This window comes from Uloborus diversus, chromosome 10, assembly GCF_026930045.1.
Source record: "Uloborus diversus isolate 005 chromosome 10, Udiv.v.3.1, whole genome shotgun sequence".
In the NCBI taxonomy this organism is placed as follows: domain Eukaryota; kingdom Metazoa; phylum Arthropoda; class Arachnida; order Araneae; family Uloboridae; genus Uloborus; species Uloborus diversus.
In genome coordinates this window covers 69,757,894-69,780,699 of record NC_072740.1, presented here as the reverse complement: position 1 = coordinate 69,780,699, position 22,806 = coordinate 69,757,894, and the positions used below count along the sequence as shown (strand labels likewise).

General features: G+C 31.2%; 1 protein-coding gene across 1 annotated transcript in view; it reads right to left on the bottom strand.

Annotated features, from left to right (window-relative positions):
* LOC129231041 (RNA-binding protein 25-like) overlaps positions 1-22,806 on the bottom strand; it is an 84,108-nt gene that overhangs the window by 13,469 nt on the left and 47,833 nt on the right. Inside the window, exons 6-13 of the mRNA XM_054865289.1 lie at positions 22,364-22,467; positions 18,302-18,382; positions 13,105-13,448; positions 12,895-12,994; positions 11,652-11,741; positions 11,485-11,558; positions 11,189-11,339; positions 8,800-9,067 (exon numbers count right to left, since the gene is read on the bottom strand). Coding sequence (XP_054721264.1) covers positions 8,800-9,067; positions 11,189-11,339; positions 11,485-11,558; positions 11,652-11,741; positions 12,895-12,994; positions 13,105-13,448; positions 18,302-18,382; positions 22,364-22,467 — 1,212 coding nt within the window. The remainder of the gene's footprint in view (positions 1-8,799; positions 9,068-11,188; positions 11,340-11,484; positions 11,559-11,651; positions 11,742-12,894; positions 12,995-13,104; positions 13,449-18,301; positions 18,383-22,363; positions 22,468-22,806) is intronic.

Here is a 22,806-nt window from a genome sequence, read left to right as displayed (position 1 = left end):
AGCCAGTGTTAAATTGAAAGACATTGGAATTTAGTAATTCCTCAAGTCTTAGAATATTTTACCAGAAACATGTCAAAAATTCAGGAACAGTTGCCCCTCGGTGTTTCAAACCAGCTTGAAATTTCCCCACAATTCTTTTCAAAATTCTCATTTTCATTAAATCTTTGAAGTCCCTGATAGTTCCCAGTTTTGCCTGGTATATGGACGCCCTTTGCTGTAACGTAAACATTTCATGCCGTCAGCAATCACTCTCAATTGGTGATTCAGATTCAACTCTAAGACATTTTTTGCAAAAAAAAAAAAAAAAAAAAAAAAAAAAAACGAAAGGATGATCAAGAGAAAAGGCTAAATATTCAAATAGAGATGATAAATCAGGGAGAATAGTGAGCAACTCCGCGGTCTTCAATGCAGTGAGTTGGAAATAACAGAGCAACCCAAAACAAGTCAAACAGTGCGAGTCTAAAAGCCACTCCTCCAAAAGTATGTTGCAAACCAAACAAAAACAAGCCCATGGCGGAAAATAGAGAATGTCGATGTAAATTTGTGGTTATGCAGGGGTCGATCCAGGTTTTATTTTTTGGGTCCCCATTTTGTGAAAAAGCAAAATATTTTTGTGAATTTTCTTTATTTTCGTGAAAAAGCAAAATATTTTTGTGAATTTTCTTTATTTTTGTAAAAAAGAACTTCATGTGATTTTTTTCTTGGAAAAGATTATATAAAAAGCATTTTTAGCTGTCGTATCGTTATAGAAAAGCATTAGACAGGTTTCAGGGGTGATTGCAAATTCTTGAAGAATACCTGAAAGCCGTCTAGAGAAAATGCGCTGGGGGGAGGGGGGAAGTAAGACCCTTAACATTTTTTTCGTAATTTGACACACATTACATTTATTGTTTTTTACAAATATACATATGCAAGGCACACTTTCTTAAGGTGAAAGTCTCACAACAGATTTATTGTTTGCCCCTCTCAAATACTTTTAGATCAATGAAAATTGCACATGCTGCTGAACGTAATGATAACTCCCAATAAATACAATATGAACAGACTTAAAAATATCACATATTTCTTAACACAGAAGAATGTATGTGTTTGAAAAACTTATAATTAATTAAAACCCAAAATAATACTGCACCAGCATTCAGCGTTTAATTTTTTGACATTTGACGTTCTTACAGAGTAGGTATTTCGTTTAAAACTTTGCAATTTAATGATGTTAATAAATATATAAAGAAATTTTATTTGTTTGCCACTTAACAAGGTACAGTCAACATCAAAAATGCGAAAAATTCATTTACCATGGCGCATGTAAGGAAATCAAGATCTTCGAAAGAAATAAAAATATAAAAACAGCATATAAAAGAATTTTATTTTTAGTAAAGTTATTTTAGAATTGGATTTCGAAACTCAATACAAATTGATACTAAATATATATTGTGTAATCAAAGTAAAATTTAGGATTTTCCTGAAAACAACGGAATTTTGGTATTTTCAAAGATAAAAGTTTTGAACTGAAATGTGGGATAAATACGTGGCATTCTTACCACAAGTTAGCAAATGTTTTTTCATTTCATTGTCATCTAAATTTACCCCCAAAAATCTAACTAGAGATTCAAAATTCTAAAAAATGGCCCATTGCTTCATGATTATAAGTACAAAATTTTGAATAAACTTACCAATCAATTTTCTGTTTTTTTTTTTTTTTTTTTGCTTCATTTCCAATCTCTTCACTTTCAGATTTTTTTGAGAATTCCTTCTTTTGCACTAGATTTTTGTATATTGACAGCCTCTCTGTGATTTTTGCTGCACTCATGTTTTTTTAAGACTCTATAGGGTGACAGCTTTTCTTGATATCAACTCCAATATTTGCTCAAGGTTTGTTCAAATCACTAACATTCATGAAAGATGAACATATTTTGCACAAAAAAACCCTTAGCTGAATAACTATAGTAAAGCCAGCTATACACCTTTTCATAATTTGCAATGTACATTTTATTTATTGCATGCTTCTTATTTCCATTTGTACTCCCAAATACAATGCTTGAATCATTATTTGATGGCTCAATCTCAATATCATCACCAGTTGAAGTTGCTCCAGATTCACTTCCAGTATTTTCTGCTCAAAAATCGTTATACTTTCGCGAACTGCCTCACTGTCATTTGATGTACTATCTTTTACCGCATTTCCCGAGCCCTCCAAAACGGGAACATTGCGTTACCGTTACTGCATGGTGAAGTGGTGGTAGCGATTTTATCGGGGTTGTTAATTGCTGACTTGAAGAAATTCACAATATTATGGGACCGAACGTTCGGAAATTTTTTTAACATAATACGCAATTTCGGGAGGTACCTCCCGTTGCAGGACGTCCTCGTTTCATATTTTAATTTCTTGAAGAATAATTTTCAACGAACAAGCAATCTCTCCAAACTGAGATTATTGCGGCTATCTCCAGCGCTCCATTATCCGCTAAAATTATCCATTATCCGCTCCCACACAAATTATAATCGAATAGAATATCAATTTATTCTTTGATGCGCGTAAAAAATGTCCTCTTAAACACGCGAAGGCGCGAACAAGCTAACTACGAAAAATATCGTCTGCGCTCCTGGATCGCAGACGATCTGTTACAAAAGAAAAATTAATACCGAGAAAGAAAACGAACTGGAATAATATACAATTACCACATTTTTTAATTTATCGTCTGCAGATTACGCGATTCCCGCCACTTTTTAATAAAATCCCACTCAATAAAACTTCCTTTGCTCGCTGTTCCCGTTGCTCACCATTAGCGGACATGCGTTAAAAAATTGTGAAATTGCTCATCTGGAAGTTTCATATTTATCTTAAGAAGACAGCAAGATTAAATAGAATGACCGACGATATTTTTCAGCTGGCATTGTATTTTATCAATAAAAGAAGGAATCTAGGAATTAAACTACAAAAAAATAATACCGTTATTCTTTTGGTTTACTGTATGCTGTACGCTCAAACTAGCGTGATGGAAGTTATCTTTTGCTCTTACGCGTACAGTCTACAAGAAAAATAGCAGGAAAGAAAAAATGAATAATGCATTTTGAACCAGCAATTCTCCGCAGGCACCGGTCCGCGAGAAAATTTGACCGGTCTTCGAAGAATTATACCCGTTTCCAATAAAATAAAATTTCCTTATTTTAATTTTATTCCTAATTTTATACGATATTTTATGCATTAATATATCTATTACTTTGCATACGTTGTGGTTTCTCTATAAGATTTATTCGCTTATGAAAATTTACACAAATTAGCTGCGCTTATTTTTACATTCAAAGTGTGTAAGTTATTAAAAAAAAATCTTACAATTAACTTTTGTAAGTTTATTTTAAGTAGAAGGGTTTTCTTTCTGGCATTTGTTTAAAAAAAAAGGACAAAACAGATTAGTTTATTTTAGTGAAAAAAAAAAAATAAAAATTTCTACCGGTCCGTGAAATTTTTTGACGAAGTTCTACCGGTCCGAGATTCCAAAAAAGATCAAGAAACGCTGCTTTAAACTAAAGAATATGAGAAAAAGTGGGTACCCCTGGCCTAATCACACCTTTTTTTTTTTGCATTAAATGCAATCGTGTCAAGTGAGCTTTCGAGAACGCACAGTATCAACTACAAACTACAGGGAATTTCGCCAATCGGTTTTTCGGCGTTTCCCGCGTAGTCACTCATACTCTAACAGGATTTAATTAATTGCCATACAATACGATTTGCATCAGCATGCGCCAGTATTCAATGCGAATTTCTATGCAATTGATTAAACAAGGAAAATATAAGATTTTCGAATGTTCTTTTAAACCTTCGTTCGGGAATAATTTTCAGAAATTTTGCTCGTCCGTTCCGTAAGATACCCCCCCCCCCCAACTATGAACCTTAAACTTTTTCAAAATAAACTGAAGAAAATAGGAACAAATTGAAAAAACAGGTGAATATTTTTAAAAAAAATTTAAAAAAAAAAAAGAAAGATGAAAAAAGCTAGAAGATTTGCAACTAGCAAGGTTTCAATTTGCAACTACTTTTGAAAATTAAAAGTGCATAATTTGGCAAAATAATATGGATAAAGGAAGGATGCGTGCAAGTAAGACACAATTGAAAGTTACAATGATTCAAAGGAATATTTAATTCAGAAGTATTTGGTCATTGAAGCAAATCAAACCAACAGAATATAGGCGATTATTTGCCGTGGTGTGAAATGAGTCAGTCTTCAATTCGCACTCGTGGAACAGCAGAAAATCATCGAATCAATTCTTTATCACGTGCTCATCATTTTTCTTGGGATTTTCGCTAGCCACCAATCACAAGCGTCCCTCTCTCGTCCCCCCCCCCCCTCTGACGCTCTCAAGCAAAAACACCTCACGCAGTAGGCAAAAAGATAAGATGGGGGAAGGTGGAAGAGGGGTAGGCTTTCGCGCAGATGCGTACACATTTGCGGTTAAAAAATATTGTGAAAAGGCTGCCTTTTTATAAATTTTTGTGAAGGGGCTGCTTTTACGACGCGGAATTTTGTGAATGGGACCCGCTTTTGCGATGGGGAATTTTGTGAATGGGGCCGCTTTTGCGACGCAGAATTTTGTGAAAGGGGTCGCTTTTGCCATGCGGAATTTTGTGAAGGGGCCGCAAAAGCGGCCCCAATTTCGCGTTGGATCGACCCCTGTTATGGAATGGTACAGTAATTAAAGCATAATTTTCAAATACTCAATTTTTCATTTTTAAGTAAAAACTGAAGGAAAGTCATCGAAGTTCTTTCCGTCCCAACCCCCGTCTCAGAAATTTTGTCCAAGACGGAAATCTGTCCTGAGACGGAAGGTCTTGCACCCATGGCTACCTCTAAAAGTTAAAATTATGAGCTCAAACTTCACAATATTTTTTTTTTTTTTTTTTTGCATAAATAGCACCAAATAGCAGGGTAAGAATAGTAAAAATCAAAAATAGGGCCTTTTTTGCACCACCCAAGTGGACATCCTTCTTTTTTCAATTAGTGGTTTATTTGAGATTTTTTTTTTTTTTTTTTTAAACAATGAACCAAACTAAGTAAACCAAGTCTTTTCTTCTCCAACAAAAATTCAACAAAATAATTATATTTAATTTTTTTACTTTTGTGCAATTAAGTCTATGAACTTGTTGCAAACACTTGCAGATTCTGCAGCTTAAGAGGGGGAGGGAAATGTCATTTCAAAGTAGAGAATTCTGGAAAGAAAAAAAAATCTACCTACCATTAAAATCTACAACCATTCTACTAAATCTACAACCAAAAAAAAAAAAAAAATCTACAACCATTCATAGTGTTGCTGCTTGAAAATAAGCAATAAATTGCTATAAAAGCTATTTTTAAATGTAACTATCAAAGTAGGCCCACAATTGCAAACAATGCATTTTTTATTGCATTATGTTGTGAGTAGTACAAGTGCTAAACAGTACGGGTGGATAGTTGAAATGGTTAGCAGTTGAAATGAGAGTATCGAATATGATTGAGAAATATCAAGTTTCAAGCTGTAACTTTTGTTGTATGGGCAGTTCTCAAAAGGTGGGAACAAACACAGACCTCAACTTTGAAGCTTCAACACCAAATACCTTTCATTTTAATTAACTCAAATTTTTTTGAGTTAAACTATAATACTGTATAGAGACAAGAATTGACATAAATTATGGAAAAAATGCTCTTCAAATGCCCTTAAAAAAATATTTTCTTTGCTAAAAGGCACAATTTTGGACATACCAAAACGTTAACTGAGCAAATGTACCATTAAAAAAATTTTTTTTAAAATTATTTCCATACGTTTAAAAAAAAAAATTAAAGGTATGAATCTTACACTGAATAACTTTTTGTTAATATTTTACACAAATAACAAAAGTAAAGATAGATTATTTACTTTGTAAACGATTTTAAAAAAACGTTAGTTTGAAATTTGATGTATGTCCAAAAGTTACGATCTTTACAATGCTATTATTTGAGAACTAAGTATATGATGTTTTCGTTTTAAAGGTATTTATCGATCCTCAGAATCAATTTTTAATTGTTTTAAAGTGTTTTCATAAGCTTTTATGCAGTATCTTAGAAGAAAAATGATTTTTCTTAAACATACATTTGAGATGTCCAAATGGCGTTATGATCTTGACGCCGATAATTCTGTCCATTTATTCATAATTTTTGATGATCTACTGTCTTCTAACCTCAATAAAAAAGGTTATTATAATGTTATCTTCTTTAATCCATTGGTATTTTGCATAATTAATATGTTACACATTGAACAATACCGGCATGTTGCTCTACTTAGCAAATTAGCTGATATAGGAATAGGAGGGAAAACTTTCATTTGGGTAAAAAATTGGCTGACCGGAAGGAAACAAAGAGTAGTTGTAAGGGGAAATTATTCTAATTGGAGCGAGGTCTTAAGCGGGGTTCCTCAAGGATCAGTGTTAGGGCCTGTTTTGTTCATTGTCTTTATGAACGATATTCACAAAAATATTTCTGGGAACATGAATTGTTTTGCTGATGATGTCAAAGTTATGGGAACTGTAGAAAATGAAGAACAAGCAAATCAGCTGCAAGAGGATCTAGATCATATTACGGAGTGGGCTGATAAATGGGGTATGGCTGTTAATGTTGGGAAATGTCAAGTGCTACATTTAGGGCATGGAAATAAGTGTACAAGTTATTATTTGCAAGATTCAGTCATTAGTCAGGCAGACAAAGTTACTGATCTGGGGGTCCTAATAAGTCAGGATTTAAAGTTTAGCCAACAGTGCAGCATTGCTAGCAACAAAGCCAATAAGATGCTTGGTGTTTATCAATCGATCTATTTCAAATAAATCTAAAGAAGTTCTTCTGCCCTTATATAGAAGTTTGGTAAGACCCCATTTGGAGTATGCTGTTCAGTTTTGGTCTCCTTATCTTAAGAAAGACATTAATGTATTGGAAAGGGTTCAAAGGCGGGCTACAAGGCTAATAAGTGGACTTTCCCACTTAGATTATGATTCCAGGCTTAGAAGGCTAAAAATGTACAGTCTTGAGCAAAGAAGAGACCGAGGGGACATGATTCAGCTGTTTAAATTTATTAAAATGAAAGATGTTACGGGGCTAAAGTTTAGCACTGAAAACAGGACAAGGGGTCATTGTTTTAAGGCTATTTAAATCTCAGGCTAACATGGATATTAGGAAAAATTATTATTTTAGCAGGGTAGTGGAACCTTGGAACAGCTTACCGGAAGAGGTGGTAATGAGCAAAGGAGTAGACAGTTTTAAGAGGGCCATTGATCTTCACTGGGGATTGTAAATTGACTAGGACCAGTCTAGCTGGGCCCAGAGCCTGTTGCTGGTCGTCACTTTTGTATTTGTATTAATACATAAATTACAGTTAGAAACATGGCTTGTTATGTTCGTAACGAAAGCCATTTTGCGCTAAAATCGCCAAGCAAACCTCCATTGGCGACAACACAGTATAGGATAAGCTAAAGGTTACCAGAGGGGAATTCCAGTTTGACAAATGTAGTTTATTGTCAGCTGCAACAGTTTTGGCGACTTTATCACCTGCGCTAGCAATTTTTTTATTTTTAATTTTTTAGAACAATATCAGTTGGTAATTTTCATTCTATCTTGAGATTTGAGGGATAGTAAGCCTTTTGAATTAACATGTTTTGAAAAAGTGCTTTAAACAATTTAATTAAGTTCTTTTATGGAATTTGTATTTATATGCTTTTTGAAGTCATTATTGATTTTTAATACCTATTTGCAAAAGGATTTATTGCAAAGTTTAATGCTCACACGAGATTATGTCTCCTAGAAGTAGAACAAAAAGTGAGGTTCTGGTAGAAGTACATTCTAAGTTTGGAAAATATCTGCAGAAATGAAAGTTAATAATCCAGAGAAATACAAATGTTATTTAATAAAAGAAGCTACGAGTTTGTATAGTTATTTCCATGAAGCTTTTTTTTTTACCTTTCATCAACTTCTTCAAAATCATTCCAAAACTTTATTATATGTAAAGAGCAGTATGTATAGCCATTCAAGTACTTCTTTAATATCCTCTTTATTATTAAATTTAAAAATTCAAAAAGTAGTAAATAAAATTTTCATTGAAAAAGTTAAAAATCAGATTAACAATTGTCAAAAATGGTGAAACTTACATTATGATGATGTCCAAAATCCGTTACCTACAGGACAACAATGTCCAAAATCTGTTACCTACAGACAGCTGATTAAATTTGCTAATTAACAATTTTTACAAATACCTGCTGTCTTTTCATGTTCATATATTGTGTTCTAGGTGTGCATGCTGTAGAATAAAAGCAAAATTGATGTCAAATTTGAAAATTTTTGAAATTGCTCAAAGTTAACTTTTTTGTTCCCACCTTTTGAGAACTTCCTGTATAAACAAAATTTCTCTGAAAAAAAGCTTGTGAAAGAAAAACAATTCAACATTTATCATTGAATAAGTCTGAAACCTGATTCTTTCTTCTTTTCAAATGTGACTTTTCTAATTTTTAATTTGAAAATTAGTACAATTTTTTTTTGACTCTTTATCTGACTGATGGTAGTGGATATAAGTGACCCATATTTTTAATACTGGTTTGATAATCATGTTTCTTTTGATTTTAGAATTTTCACTCTTAGTATATGTAAAACTATGCAATATTCATACATAAAAAGAACATTAATTATGCAATGTAAAAGCTTCTGACAGGAGCATCCAAATGTTGATTTGCTCGCATAACAGAGTTTAAAACTAACATAATTACAATTGAGGAATGCCACAACATTAAAACACCAAAACTGAACTTACCAAGCCTTATGCTAGCAAATCCCATTAACTTCACTTCCTCAGGTTGAGCAATAACATCAGAAAAGCCTGAAAAACTATTTTGAGAAATATCATCTTCCACAATAGTCCTTTTCTGAACTAGTCTTTCTTCTTTTTCTTCAGGTGGCGAAGATATTGTCTTTGTTATAGGTTTCATTTTGATAGGTGAAGGTTGAACTTCAGGTTCTGGTTCAGATTCAGGGGATTCTATCCTTGGTTGTTCCACTATTCGGCTTTCTTCAAGCAACAGCTAAATAATAATATATATTTTTTTAATGAACAAAATTCAAAAACTCATTTAAAATACATAAAACAAAAAATATTCAAATTATTTTTCATTTTAATTTCAAGCATTCAAGAAACTCAGGTTGTTAAAAATCAGGGAAGGTGAACCATTTTCATGCTACACATAATTTAATTTATGAAACAGTATCATTGTTCACAATGTAAGTTTAACTTTTACTTGTTTCACAATTCAGTTTCAAAACATGTACATACAATTAAAATTCATGGGAAAAAAGAAAAACACCTGATAGAGAGGTTTTGATAAAATTATAAGAACGGGAAACGGAAACAAAAGGAGGAATGAGTGGTAAAAATCAAATTTTACTTGAGAAAGTTATGCATAATATTTTGCTGAGACTTCTATGAGCAGTCACTTCTGTTCAGAGGCTACACCCATTAATGACCAATTTTTCCCTCTATCAACTCAATGTGAATTTTTTTTTTTAGAACAGGGACTCTCAACCATTAGTCAAATGGACTGGCACTGGTGTGCCATGTCTTGCATAATATAGACGAACGCGCAAACAGCGTTCAGAAAATTTTTGGCTCTGCAGAATTTTTTTTTCAAAATGCTAACGTTGATTAAAAAAAAATAAAATAATAAAGGCAATTTTTAAAAAAATCAGTTTATTTCTGTTAAAGCCTTCCTCCGAAAGGGTTCATGTGCAAAAAAAAAAAAATAATGGTTTTAGCAGTTTTCTTCAGTTGGTGAAAAATAAGCAAACTATATCTTATTGTAAAAAAAAAATTATTTAAAGCATTTTTTTTTTTTTTTGGTCTCTTTCATATTTGCATATAAATTTAAATCTTTATTCACAAGGGTGAGTTAGGCAAAATAATTATTTGCAGAAAATTTTCCAGTTAGGATTTGTGTTTGCAGAAAGCTTTTCATTTTATCAAAGTCTGCTGGTGTGAGAAGATATTTGGTCGATTCTTGGAGATTTTTACTTCTTGTTGAAAAACTTTTCCTCATTCAAAAACTAAGAGTTTACTCGGAATTTTTTACATTAGTTTTATGAAATACTTTTCATAATCTTCTGGGATTTTTCTCAATTATTTGTTTACTTATGAATATAATAAACTCCCCATTATCTGCAGTCTTTCACTCATATTTTTGTTTTGAAGCAAGGATTAACTAAATGTAAAAAAATGGACTCATTTTAAGTTAAGAAGTGCAATACCTATTTTTACATTCCTATCGCTTCATTCTTCCTCCCTCCCTCCTTTCAAGGTCACGAAAACCTAATATCTTGTACTCTCTGTACACATGTAAACCAGTGACTGAACCAGTTTTGTTTGAAAAAATTCTCTCCCCTCCTTTATGCGTTTTGGGAATAACATAACTATATATGCTTTAGTTGATTTTTTTGCATAATTTGCTGCTTATGTGAATCAGTAATTAACAATTAGTATTACTGATAAAAAGTATGAAGAAGTGTTATTGACTTTTTAAACTATTGTATACACAGGTATCATTTTAAACCTATTTTGCAGCCTGCTGTTACACTGCCACTAATTCTAAGAATCATCAGCAATTCACTACAATTACAACATGGGTGCAGCAAGAAGAGGGATTTAAGGAATCCCCACTCCTAGAACCTTTGGTTTTAATCCATATTGCTATTCCTAGTATTTAATATAAGGTGTCAACAAAATAACTATAGGGTTTTGAAAAATCCTATCGAGTCAACAGTCAGTGTGGGTTAGGTCAGATCAATAAATGTGGCGCTGTAGGTAGTTAACTAAACTCAAATACACAAGTTTCAGTTCATTTTTGCAATACTAAGTAGAGTATTGAATACTCGATCTGACAACAAGCCTATTGGAAGGTCAGGGGCCTACTTCTTAGTCCTCAAGAAGCTCCATGCGATTTTTTTCTTGGTACACACCAAGAATAATATTTACAATACAAAACAAATAAATGCTTGAGTTGACACATTTTGATGATACAGAAAAAAGAATATTATTTTGACATGGGGAGAAAGGGGAGTGGGTCAACCTGAAATTAAAAAAACTTTGACACACAATGCTCCTCTCCTTCAAACATAACAAAAGCGAAAGTGATAAATTGAATATATTTACTAACTCTTTCAACTTCAGCTTCGGGATCTGGATGTCCTTCCTCAATAAGTTTTTTTCTTAATTCATCCAATTCTTCTTTCTCTTTCTGACGATCTAATATATCTTCCTCAATTTCCTTCTCCCGCTCTTTCAATCGCCGAGCAAGAGCACTTCCTCTATATTTGGTATAAATAAAATATCAGAAACTAAAATAATCAGCAAAAGAAAAATTGTGTAGCACAACAGTTCAGCATACACTTTTTTTCTGACAATCTAGAAAAACACCACTGTCAAAATAGAAATTTGAAATGCAAAACATACTTGAAATATTTAGGATCATCTTTTTCATCATCATAATCTTCTAGGAATTCTTTTAATCTTCTAGCTTCTTTTGACTAGCAAGGAAAAGAAAAAAAAAACAGTTGATTAAAAAAATAAGTACAGATTATGAATAAAGTACAATTTCAGGGTAAAAACGTGATCCATACTTCATCTTTTCTCTGCTCATCAGCTTTTGTTTTTTCTTTTTCATATTCTTTGGCTTTCCTCCTCTCCCTTGCCGTCCAATTACGTAGACGCTAAAAAAATATATTTTTTAAATGAGTTCTGGATGTCCATAATTATGTACCCCCCCCTTTTATACTGGATATATTTAACTCCTTTACGCATATGTATACATAAGAAATCTTACCATAGCTCACAGCAATGGTTTGGAAAAAAAAAAGCAGATTTCATTCAGCACTTAAAGTAAAAAAAAAATTAAAGTATCTAACAGAAACAATCAAACTGAATTAATTGTAAGAATGAACCAGTACTTCTCAATCACTGTCCCATGGTTCTTTAGTGTGGGCAAGATTCTTGATGTATAATCTTTAACTGTTAACGAATTTCTGCAGTTGTCCCAGAAGTTAGACAAAAATTACTGAGTTACAAACATATGGTATAAAACTGGATTAAGTTGAATACACTGAAATCCCTGACCCTCTGATACAGATTATTTTCAAGGAGGAGGTCCAAAACTGAAATGTTGGAATCTGGGAATATCCTTTTAAAGAGACTTTCATTTACCAGCAAGTAGCTTTGATAAGAAGTTTTGCAAAGAGATAATCTTTAATATTGTCCATGTTTTCCTTCTCTCTATATGAACCACATACAAAGAAAAATTGTTCATAAAAAAGATGCTTAAATTCTGCACCAAAAGGGGAAACTGCCAAAAATGTCTTTTACCACACTAGGACTTCCTACAAGTTATCGCTTGAAAAGAATAATGACACAACTTAAAAAATAGTAAAAATGAGATTTTTAATTGATAATACTTCAAAAAAGTGGATCCTTTATATGGAATAACAACACAAGTTGTAGATAGCAAAGTTGTCGATAGATGTCAACTTTGATTAAAAGATAATTTTGACCTAAATTTGATTGAAATTTCTTTGAACCAAAAAAGGCTAGCACAGAAATTGTATGAAATAAACAGAAAGCACAGTATTAATCCTTTTTAAGGGGCTATAGGACAATCAGGAATTGTTATGAACGAAAAAAAAAATTAGAAATGACAACTATTTAAAAAATAGTCTCCTGAAAGTTTTTTTTATTTTTAAAGTTGTGTCACCTATCTTTTCAAGCTGCGAATTGTTCATGTTACTTCAGCTTTCTCTCTCTGAACTAAGTGCAAAAGTAAACATATTGTCATAATATTCAAAATGAATAAGTAAAACAAGCTAGTCTTACATCTTGGTAAACAGCTTCCTTTTCCCTGATTTTCCTTTCTTGCTTTTTCCTTTCATAGGCTTCATCATCATCATCTTTATCGTGCTCTTTTTCCTTTGGTCTAAAAAATAAATAAATAAATAAATAAAAATGGCACACTTTATGGTACTCAATTTAAGTAGTATGATATGGTCATAGCGTAGAATTTATTAACAGCCTGAAAGTACTCACTTGTCATCTGTACGATCTCTTTCTCGATTCCATTCTACACGGTCCCTAGAATCTGATCTCGTCCTTTCAGGTTGTCTCTCTCTTGATCTTTCTCTGTGCTCCCTTGTAACAACAGGAGACTCCCTAGGAGATTTGTGCTCTCTTTCCCGCTCTCTACTACGTCGTCTTCTAGAAATTCTTTCTTCTCTGCCGAGAGAGCGTTCCTTTGACCACCTCTTTTCTCGGTCTCTGTCTCTTTCCCTATCTCTTTCTCTCTCCCGATCTCGAGAACGAGGTTCAGGTGATTCGTACTCTCTTCGACGTGGCCGGCGCTCCTTATCTTTCTCTTTTTCTTCTTCTGCTCTCTGTGTAACACAGGTATAATAAAGAAATTAACAAAAATGTACACCACAAAATGTGTGCCAGTGAAATAGCAGATGGAATGGTTGAATGTATAATGATAAGTTAAGTTAGTGAAAAAACATTTTCGCTTTTAATTGGCAAGTTTCAGCAAATAAAAATTTTTACCAAACGAACCAGCCTCAGATGCGATTTTCCACCCACAGTCAGAGAAGTATTTGACTCTGGTTAGGCTGTGAAATATAACTTATCAGAGAATAAACATAAACTAGTGATAATTAATGTAAAATATTCGGAATGGCATGATACTATTTTACTTATTAAAAAATTGAATTAAAGAACAATGAAGGTTTTAAACTGAAACTCAGGGAAATAAAAAAATTAAGGGAATAATAATATTAAAATTTACATGCCATTTTCAAGATAAGTTTAAGATTGGTTAAATACGCGAAGGACATATTCAAACTAAACAATTCTTTACAAATTTTTAAATAAAAAATTTTGTTCACTTATATACACTTATGTCGAATAATAAACAATCAAATGGATTTTTTAACAACGTAAAATGCAATGTCTCGGAAGCCAGTAGCTGAAATGAACATAACATTGTAGCCTATTTTTGTATTCAAGATTCTGCTTTCATACTTAATCAAGCCTAACTGTTAGAGGAGGTCGATATAAAAAATGGTGAAAACAAATTTATGCAAGAAATAAAAATAATAGTTGATTAAAAACTTTTTAATACTACATCGCTATATGCAACTTTACAAAGCAGAAAAAAATGCATTTAGAAGCACACGCTAAGTACAACAAAAATTAAGTAACTAATTCAAAAGATTTTTCCAAGATTTTTAAGTCATATCAACTACTAGCTTGAAAACACTGCTGTTTTAAATACATAAAAATTAAACATAAAGATTCAAACATTTAACAATCATTACAATGAAAACATTTAGTAAAAATGTCACTAGAGCTTCCAAACATGTTTGAAACTATGTATTTAGTAGTTGCTATGGTTTATTATTATTATAGCTACTTTTTTCAGTTTCTACAAATGAAACTTGACAAGTTTCTTTGACACACAAGTTTGAAAGTTCTATGACAGACTAAGTTTTATAAAATATAACAACAAAATATAACTTGCAAAACAGATTCTGAATATCCAATTGTAGGCAGCTTCTTCATTGGAGAGAGCATTCTTCACTCCCAGACGTTAACTGGAAACTTAATACAGTAGTTTTTTCTCAGATATCAAATAAAAGACTATTTTTGCTTAAAAAACAAGGACTTTACAATCTTGTGAAAAGGATTAAAAAAGCAAGTGCTGTTCCAATGTGTCATGAAATTTGTTGTGTGACTCTTAACATCATTTCTCTTAAAATGATTAAAAATTAAAATGAAATAGACAAAATTGATTTAAGTTTGAAGAAACAATTCAAAATCAAGGACTAAATTTAAAATTTTTTAGAATTTAAATATTATAGATTTTTTTATAAACTTAAAAAGAAAAACACTTTAGAAAAATGTAAAAACATTCCTTTTATAAATTCTAAATACAGTATAGTCTCCAAATATTTTTAGATATTAGTTCGCTACTCTCAAAGAAAATAAATGGTGCATTAACCACTTGGATCAAATTTTCTGCTAATTAAAATAATAATAAGAAGAAAAAAAATTATGGAGCCAAAGTGTTTTCTTCGACTTAGTTGATAACAGATGTTGATCTAAAAATGACGTTTTGCAAAAAATGCCGAGATGGATTTAAAACAGGGATTAAGATTTTAATATATCTTTTTCCAGTATGGAACTAGTTTGATGATGGCAGTGATCATTTTGACTGTTTTAAAGATTCAGAAAAGTAAACTGAAGGTTTCCAAGAAATATTCACTGATTATCTGCCAATCGTTGCCCCTTTGGTCAATGAGGAATAAAAAGCCACTAATAGTGCAAACATAGCATTTATCCTTTAAACTTAGCAATGAACACAAAAAATGAAAACACCATGACCCGAAGATTCTGAATTTATGAGACTGTACAGTATTAAGAGTTTTTACATTGAAGTAAATAGAATTTCTGGTTTCAGACTAATTAAGAGAAATGATTTAAGGTTAAAAATACCTTTCAAAAAGAGATAAGAAAATTATACTAAATCATTTGGCAAATAAAATTTAATAAATAGATAGGTATCTTTAAACAGCACTTACCTGTATTAAGCTATGAATAACCTTATGATATATTGAAATAATATTCCCTTCAGAAATTTGAAAACTCACCTCTATCTAATATCATGAAAGCTTTCGATATGTATGTATATGTATTTCAATATTCAAAGAACTTCAAGACGTTAATAAATATTAACGATAAAAGATTCTTATAAATATACCGTTTACCATCAAAATGAATAAAAGGCAAGTTGGAAAATTGAGGAGAAAGTGAAAGGAAACTTATTTTTAAAAATTTAATTGAAAATAAGAAAATTTAAGTTATGTAAAAAGATGAATTATTTATGCTGTCAATTCAGAACTATGTTTATGAAAGATAACATGCGTAAATACAGTGAGAAATTAAACTACTAATTACAATAACATTACGCTGGCATTGTATCGGATTTAATATTAACGTTAACTACATCTGAATCAGAAGAAAATGAATAAAGAGTGGCAACTTACCACAGCTAAAACTAGTTTGACAGTAAAATTTACTAAGTAAATGCATTTAACAATATTTAGTACCTACTTTTACTAATTACACAGAAGAATGCATGCCATCATAGACATTTAACTATAATGTTTAGGAAGAAATGTGTAATTAGTTTTAAAATATGCCATAAAGGAATTAGATGGAAAGAAAGTTAATTTAACAATTACCTTATTGGTCATTTAAGTTGTAAAGGAAAGATAAAAGCAGTGTAGATGTTTATGTGATGGAACTGATCACATTTGTTTTGTGTAATTTAGATTATAGTTATATTTTTTATACATGAAAAATTATGCTATTTGTTCACAAAAAGTGAGAAAATGCATTTTCGCATGTAATAAAATATTAAACAATTTTATTTTATGTGAAAATCAGCATTAGAAAAGAAATTAGACATTTGAAAGTAAAAAAAAAAAAATTCTGAAATTATTTTTGAACAAATGATTTTTATTTTTTTCTTTTAAATCTATGAAAACTAACTTTTTGCTTTGTAATAAAGCACTTGTTTCAATTAAAATAACATTTGCATTAAATTTCATTCATATGAATTGAATCTTATGCAAAATTTTCATCCTTTAAAAATAGTTTATAAAAAAATTCCCAAGTCTTATTACATGCAGAGTTATACCAAGTAATCAGTCGGATACTATCAAATTAAAGATATTTTAAATAAAGTTTCAAGAACATTTTAAACAGAACATTAATTTACTAATCATGACGAAAAAATATTCGCCAGGAAGTATTTTTAGAACGTTAATAGTACAAGACACTTAAGTTTAGGATTTCTTCTTTTGTTTTGACAGTAAATAGAATAATGAAAATTTTGAAATAATATGAATGAGAAGCACATGGAGCTATTTAAAATTCTTAAAATACAAAACCAGCGAAGTGGTTCAGCTAAAGCGTAATAAAAGTATAGTTTAGTGATACATATTTGTTTGGAACATAACACATTATAAAAGATTTTTCCTTCTAAACAAAACGGATGGTACAAAGAAATGAACTAAACATTCCTTATATGGATTTTCTTTTGATATTTGAAGTCAAATAAGTGTCAACAACATATATTAAAGTGCCAATTTACTCACCAACTCCTAGATAAAATTAAACAGCGTAGCCCATTTAGTGGCGTGTTGTAGCTTGTTTAACATCAACAAGGTTTATTCCTAGTGTTTGGGGAATCATATAACAAACTTAAGCTGAATCCATTGGCACCAATCATTTTTGCACATTCACACACTAATACATGCACAATGTACGATACAATTTTTTGCCCATTTACTGTTGAACCTAACTACACAATATGATGATTTAAATAGTCTATGTATAGTCATGTATAGCATTTACACCCATACAGTCTTGTATAACAATTTGTATCCCTAAAAATTATTTTGACCACCATTAAATAAGCTAAATTGAATGTAATACATTTATTGAAAAATAAAATTTAAGAAATTATGTCATTGGCATCATCAAACAATCTAAACGTCCTAGTTTTGGCACAAACGTTACTTCGCAATTTTAAATCTTAATATTTGATTTTTTTTTGCATTCTGTTTTGAATTCTAATATTTAGTTAGCTAACACATACTTCTAAAATTTTATTTATTTATTTGTTATCCACCAAAAATTTAACTACCTATGAGCTAAAGTATTATCTTTTTTACTTAATTAGTTTTCAAAATTATAAACATAATTTTAAAGTTAAATGCTTCTCTAAAACATTTTTCTGATTGCAAGGTCTGTTATGTACAAACAACAGAAAGAAAGAAACCTGCACTCAATCATATTGAAGAAAATTGAACTAAATCAACTCCAATTTTCATTTGAGCATTTTCAAACTTTAAAATTGTTCAAAAGTCAAATTAAAAAAGTAGAATAATTAAATTTCGCAAGACTTTTGTTACATCTACAGGTTTATTACTGTTAATTGGAAAATGCTATTCAGATGCTAGATTTTTTTTTCAACGAAAATAGAGAAAATAAATTAATAATTGAGAAAAATTTCATAAATGTGCTTTGTTAATGAAGAAAAATTTGTCTCAAGAAGCTAAAAACTATCTGGAGAACTTTCCTACGCATAACCTTGAAAAATTGACACGAATAAAATAGATGGTTTGAAGAAAGCCCTAAACACAAGCACACAAAGTAAGACAATTACCTTATAAGTATCCCGGAATTTATCAATTTCTCGATGTATAAGAGATTTTTTATCTTCTTCTAAATCCATTTCATCCAGTTCCTGAGGAAAAAAAAAAGATTTGAAAAATTATACAAGAAAGTTATGATTAGCTTTAAAATTGTAGATGTATGGTAATAAAAAAGTGATTAGTACTACTTTAGATCAAGGGAATCTTTTAAGAAATTACTATGAATTCTTAGATAAGATTGATACAGGGAAAATCCCCCAATACTATTATAAGACAGAAAACATGCAATAATGTAAAATAATTTTTTAAAAGCCACAAATATATAATAACATCTATCCAATGTGGTATTATAATTGAGAAGAAAAAATCCAGGTGAATGGATCAATATTGAGCGGTTTCCAAGATTTAACTTTATAGGATAAAGTGGAGTTCTTATTAAAACATTTATATACATATTTTTTTGCTAATGAATCAGGGTTGGCCAGATTGTACCCAATTCGGTTGGACCCAATGGGTTTTTTTGAAAAAACCCATTATTTAGCCCACTTTTGGGTTTTTTCAAAATTTTCCAAGAAGTTTTTTAAAAAACTAATTAATTTAAATACTTTCAATTTATACTTCTTTTTTATTTGCTCTTCACCACACCCAATGGACATAAAAAATGAATTTTGAACTTTAATAGTATTTCTTCACTCTTAACAGCATTAAAAAATTACTTCAAAGATTTTAAATAAATGTATTTAACTTTTTTCTTTAACTGGTCAATAAATAACTCAAATTATCTTGACTAAGTCCTATCACCTCTGATTTTCTCAATATTTGTAGATTGTACTGAGGAAACTACTCTAGCCGAAAGGCTTTCGTGTGAAATATTTTCTGGAAACCAACACGTCACAAATCTCGAATAAACAAGGTATATTTTTTAGAAATTAACAGGTTTTATGAACGGTCGAACAGAAAACAGAATAAGATGTACAGCATTTTCATTATCTTACTCTGTACACAGAAATAGAAAAATAGGCAACATAAAATTCAAAGAAATATCTTGATTAAGCTGGAATTCAGTAAAAAAGGATTTAAACTACTTGAGGTTCTACAGTAGTTTTATATAACAAAATGAAATACAATAAAATAAAATGTAAAAAAAAAAAAATGTAGCAATTACAAACAATAGATTTTATCACTCGAGAAGTAACTTTGCCTTAATTGTTGGTAATCATGGAAACTAAAAAATCTGAAACTTCACCATTCTTGGGTTTCGTCGTCTTTTTTACTTTTCTTCAGAAAACGCTGCATTTTCCAGCTTTTTTTACCCCAAGACAATTTTTTTGCTTTGTCCATATACTTACGCAACAATATGCTACAAGTACCCCACATTTTCCCTAAGAAAAGACAAAAAACCCACATTTCTTTTAAAAACCCAGCTTTAGTTGGGTTTTATTAAAAAAACCCTGGGTCCATGGGCTTTTAAAAAAAAACCCGGCTTTTTGCCAACCCTGTAATGAATATTTATATACACATTTACAGTGATAATTACGCCACAGATAATTATGCTATCACTAAGTCACAGGGAAGTTCACTCTCACCACAATGTCATCGCATCAGAAAGTAAGTAGAATATAATGAGTATAACTAATTTATTGCATTTCTATGACAAGGTTACCTCAGCTTTAGATAACAAAAAATGTGTGGATGTTGTTTATATTGACTTTCAAAAAGCTTTTGACAAGGTACCGCATGTTGCTCTTCTCAGCAAGTTAGCTGACATTGGAATAGGAGGAAAAACTTTACTTTGGGTTAGAAATTGGCTTACTGGTAGGAAGCAAAGAGTAGTTGTGAGAGGAAATCATTCTAATTGGAGTGATGTTTTAAGTGGGGTTCCTCAGGGATCAGTGTTAGGGCCTCTTTTGTTTATTATATTTATGAATGACATCAATGAAAATATTTCTGGAAGCATGAATTGTTTTGCTGACGATGTAAAAGTTATGGGGATTGTCGAAAATGAAGAACAAGTAAAACAGCTGCAAGAGGATTTAGATCATATTACTAAGTGGGCAGATAAATGGGGTATGGCAGTTAATGTAGGGAAATGTCAAGTGCTACACTTAGGTCATGGAAATAAGCGTATGAGATATCATTTACAGGGTTCAGTCATAAATCAGGCAGAAAATGTTATGGATCTGGGTGTCTTTATAAATCAGGACTTCAAGTTTAGTCAACAGTGCAGTATTGCTAGTAACAAAGCCAACAAAATGCTTGGGTTCATCAAGAGATCTATTTCAAACAAATCTAAGAAAGTTCTTCTGCCTTTATATAGGAGTTTAGTAAGACCTCATTTGGAGTATGCTGTTCAGTTTTGGTCGCCTTATCTGAAGAAAGATATTTTCGTATTGGAAAGGGTTCAAAGAAGGGTAACTAAATTAGTAAGGGGACTCTCAGATTTAGATTATGATACCAGACTAAATAGGCTTAACATGTATAGCCTGGAGCAAAGGAGAGTCAGAGGGGACATGATTCAGTTATTTAAATTTATCAAAATGAAAGATGTAAATGGATTAAATTTTTGCGGGGAAAGCAGGACAAGGGGTCATTGTTTTAAGCTATTTAAATCTCAGGCTAACTTGGAAATCAGGAAAAACTACTACTTTAGCAGGGTCGTGGGCACTTGGAATAGCTTACCGGAAGAGGCGGTAATGAGCAAGGGAGTGGATAGCTTTAAGAGGGCCATTGATCTTCATTGAGGACTAATTAATTGACTAGGACCAGCCTACTGGGCCCAGAGCCTGTTGCTGGTCGTCACATTTGTATTTGTATTTGTATTTATAATGTGGAAAGCTTCTGAAATTTTTTTTCCAATAAAGTAATCTCGTTTAAAATATAAGAAAACAAAAATAAACAGCATAATCCAAATGCATACCTGCCAACTTTGGAAAAATTCAATGTGTAAAAATTATGTCTCAACAACTAACAAGTAAATCAGTCTTTTAAATTTTACTAACTGCATGCAGTATATTTGCATGTGCTAAACTTTATTAAACTATTTGCATGTAAAAAAACTTTAAAAGCAGAAATTAATTGTATTTGAACAACTCAAATTTTCCAAGTCTGATTTTTTTCCAAAAAACAATAGAATTGTTTGGTTCCTGAAATCTATCTCCATCCTAAACATCATTAATCTTTCCAGATAAAATAAATTTTTCCTTAAAATTTTTGTGAAGTATATCCTTGGTACGACTGGTAAAAATTTAAGATAAATTTTACAAATGGCGTTTGCTTGAATTAACTCAAATGCAACTGGATGTTTTTTATTTGTAAGTTGGTGGAGTAATAAAATAAAAAGAGCATGCAAGTCTTAAATAGAGGATAAAATGCAGGTGGAGTAAAAAAGAACTGTCAACACTTGGTTATTTATGTGTATGTGCTAAAATCCCATTGTTCAAAGTGCATACAAAGTTGGGATAGGCTTGTAACGTTTGATAACAGGGGCATTCCAAGGTATTTTTGACATTTATGTAGAGTCTGTAATGTGACCTTTTTTGCCATAACTTTTTAATTTACTGTTTGATTAGCACATTATTTTATTTTTATCTTTTCCTACCAACACACCAGCTTAAAATAAAATAATTTGCAAATCAAACGGTAAAATTATGGCAGAAAAAGGTCATGTTACGGACTCTACATAATGTCAAAAATACCGTGGAATGCCCCAACAGCTAAACTAAAATCGTAAAAGTTGGCAGCTATGCAAATGAGGTCTCACTAAAATTTTGTATAACAGCGTTACTTTCTCAAATTTGCAATAAACCTAGGATTAAAATTTCAGTAATCAACGTCATGCAATGTCAAAGTGCTGCTTAAACAATACAACCCCTTTTGAATGGGAAAAAAAATCATATTCAAGAAATCTGAGCATCTTAAGCTGCTGGCAATTGAGCTTAACTTTCCCAAAACAGGTAAAAATTCTTCAAAAAAAGTCTTTGATCTGCCCACACCTCACATTAAGCTATCATAAAAACTTGACTGTAAATGGCATAATGCATATTTCTGTTTTGAGAACTAGAGGGACAACTTACATTTTTTTTCAATCTCTCATAGTCACTTCGTGGTTTTGGACTGTTGTTACCTGAATTCTGTGGTTTGTCCAGTGGAACGACTACAGGCAATGGAGGAGGAATATCTGTCAAACAAAACAAAATTAAAAAGACAGATACTAAATAATCATTATTTAACATTCAAATTTCTAAGATTTTTCTTATGGTTGATCAAGATACTAAACACTTTTCTAGTTCATAATTTGAAAAGTATGAAATGATGGCTAAGGAAAAACTTAAATAGTAAAAAACATTTATCAATAATTCTTATCATTTTTTTCAAACTAAGATTCTTAACACTAACAGCTTATCAAATTAATTTTATGACAAAATGTATAAAGTATTGAGTTACATTAGATGGAAAAGGAAAAAAATTAACTACTTTTTACTTCAGTTTGTAATTGGTATTAAAATTTAGCTGAAAG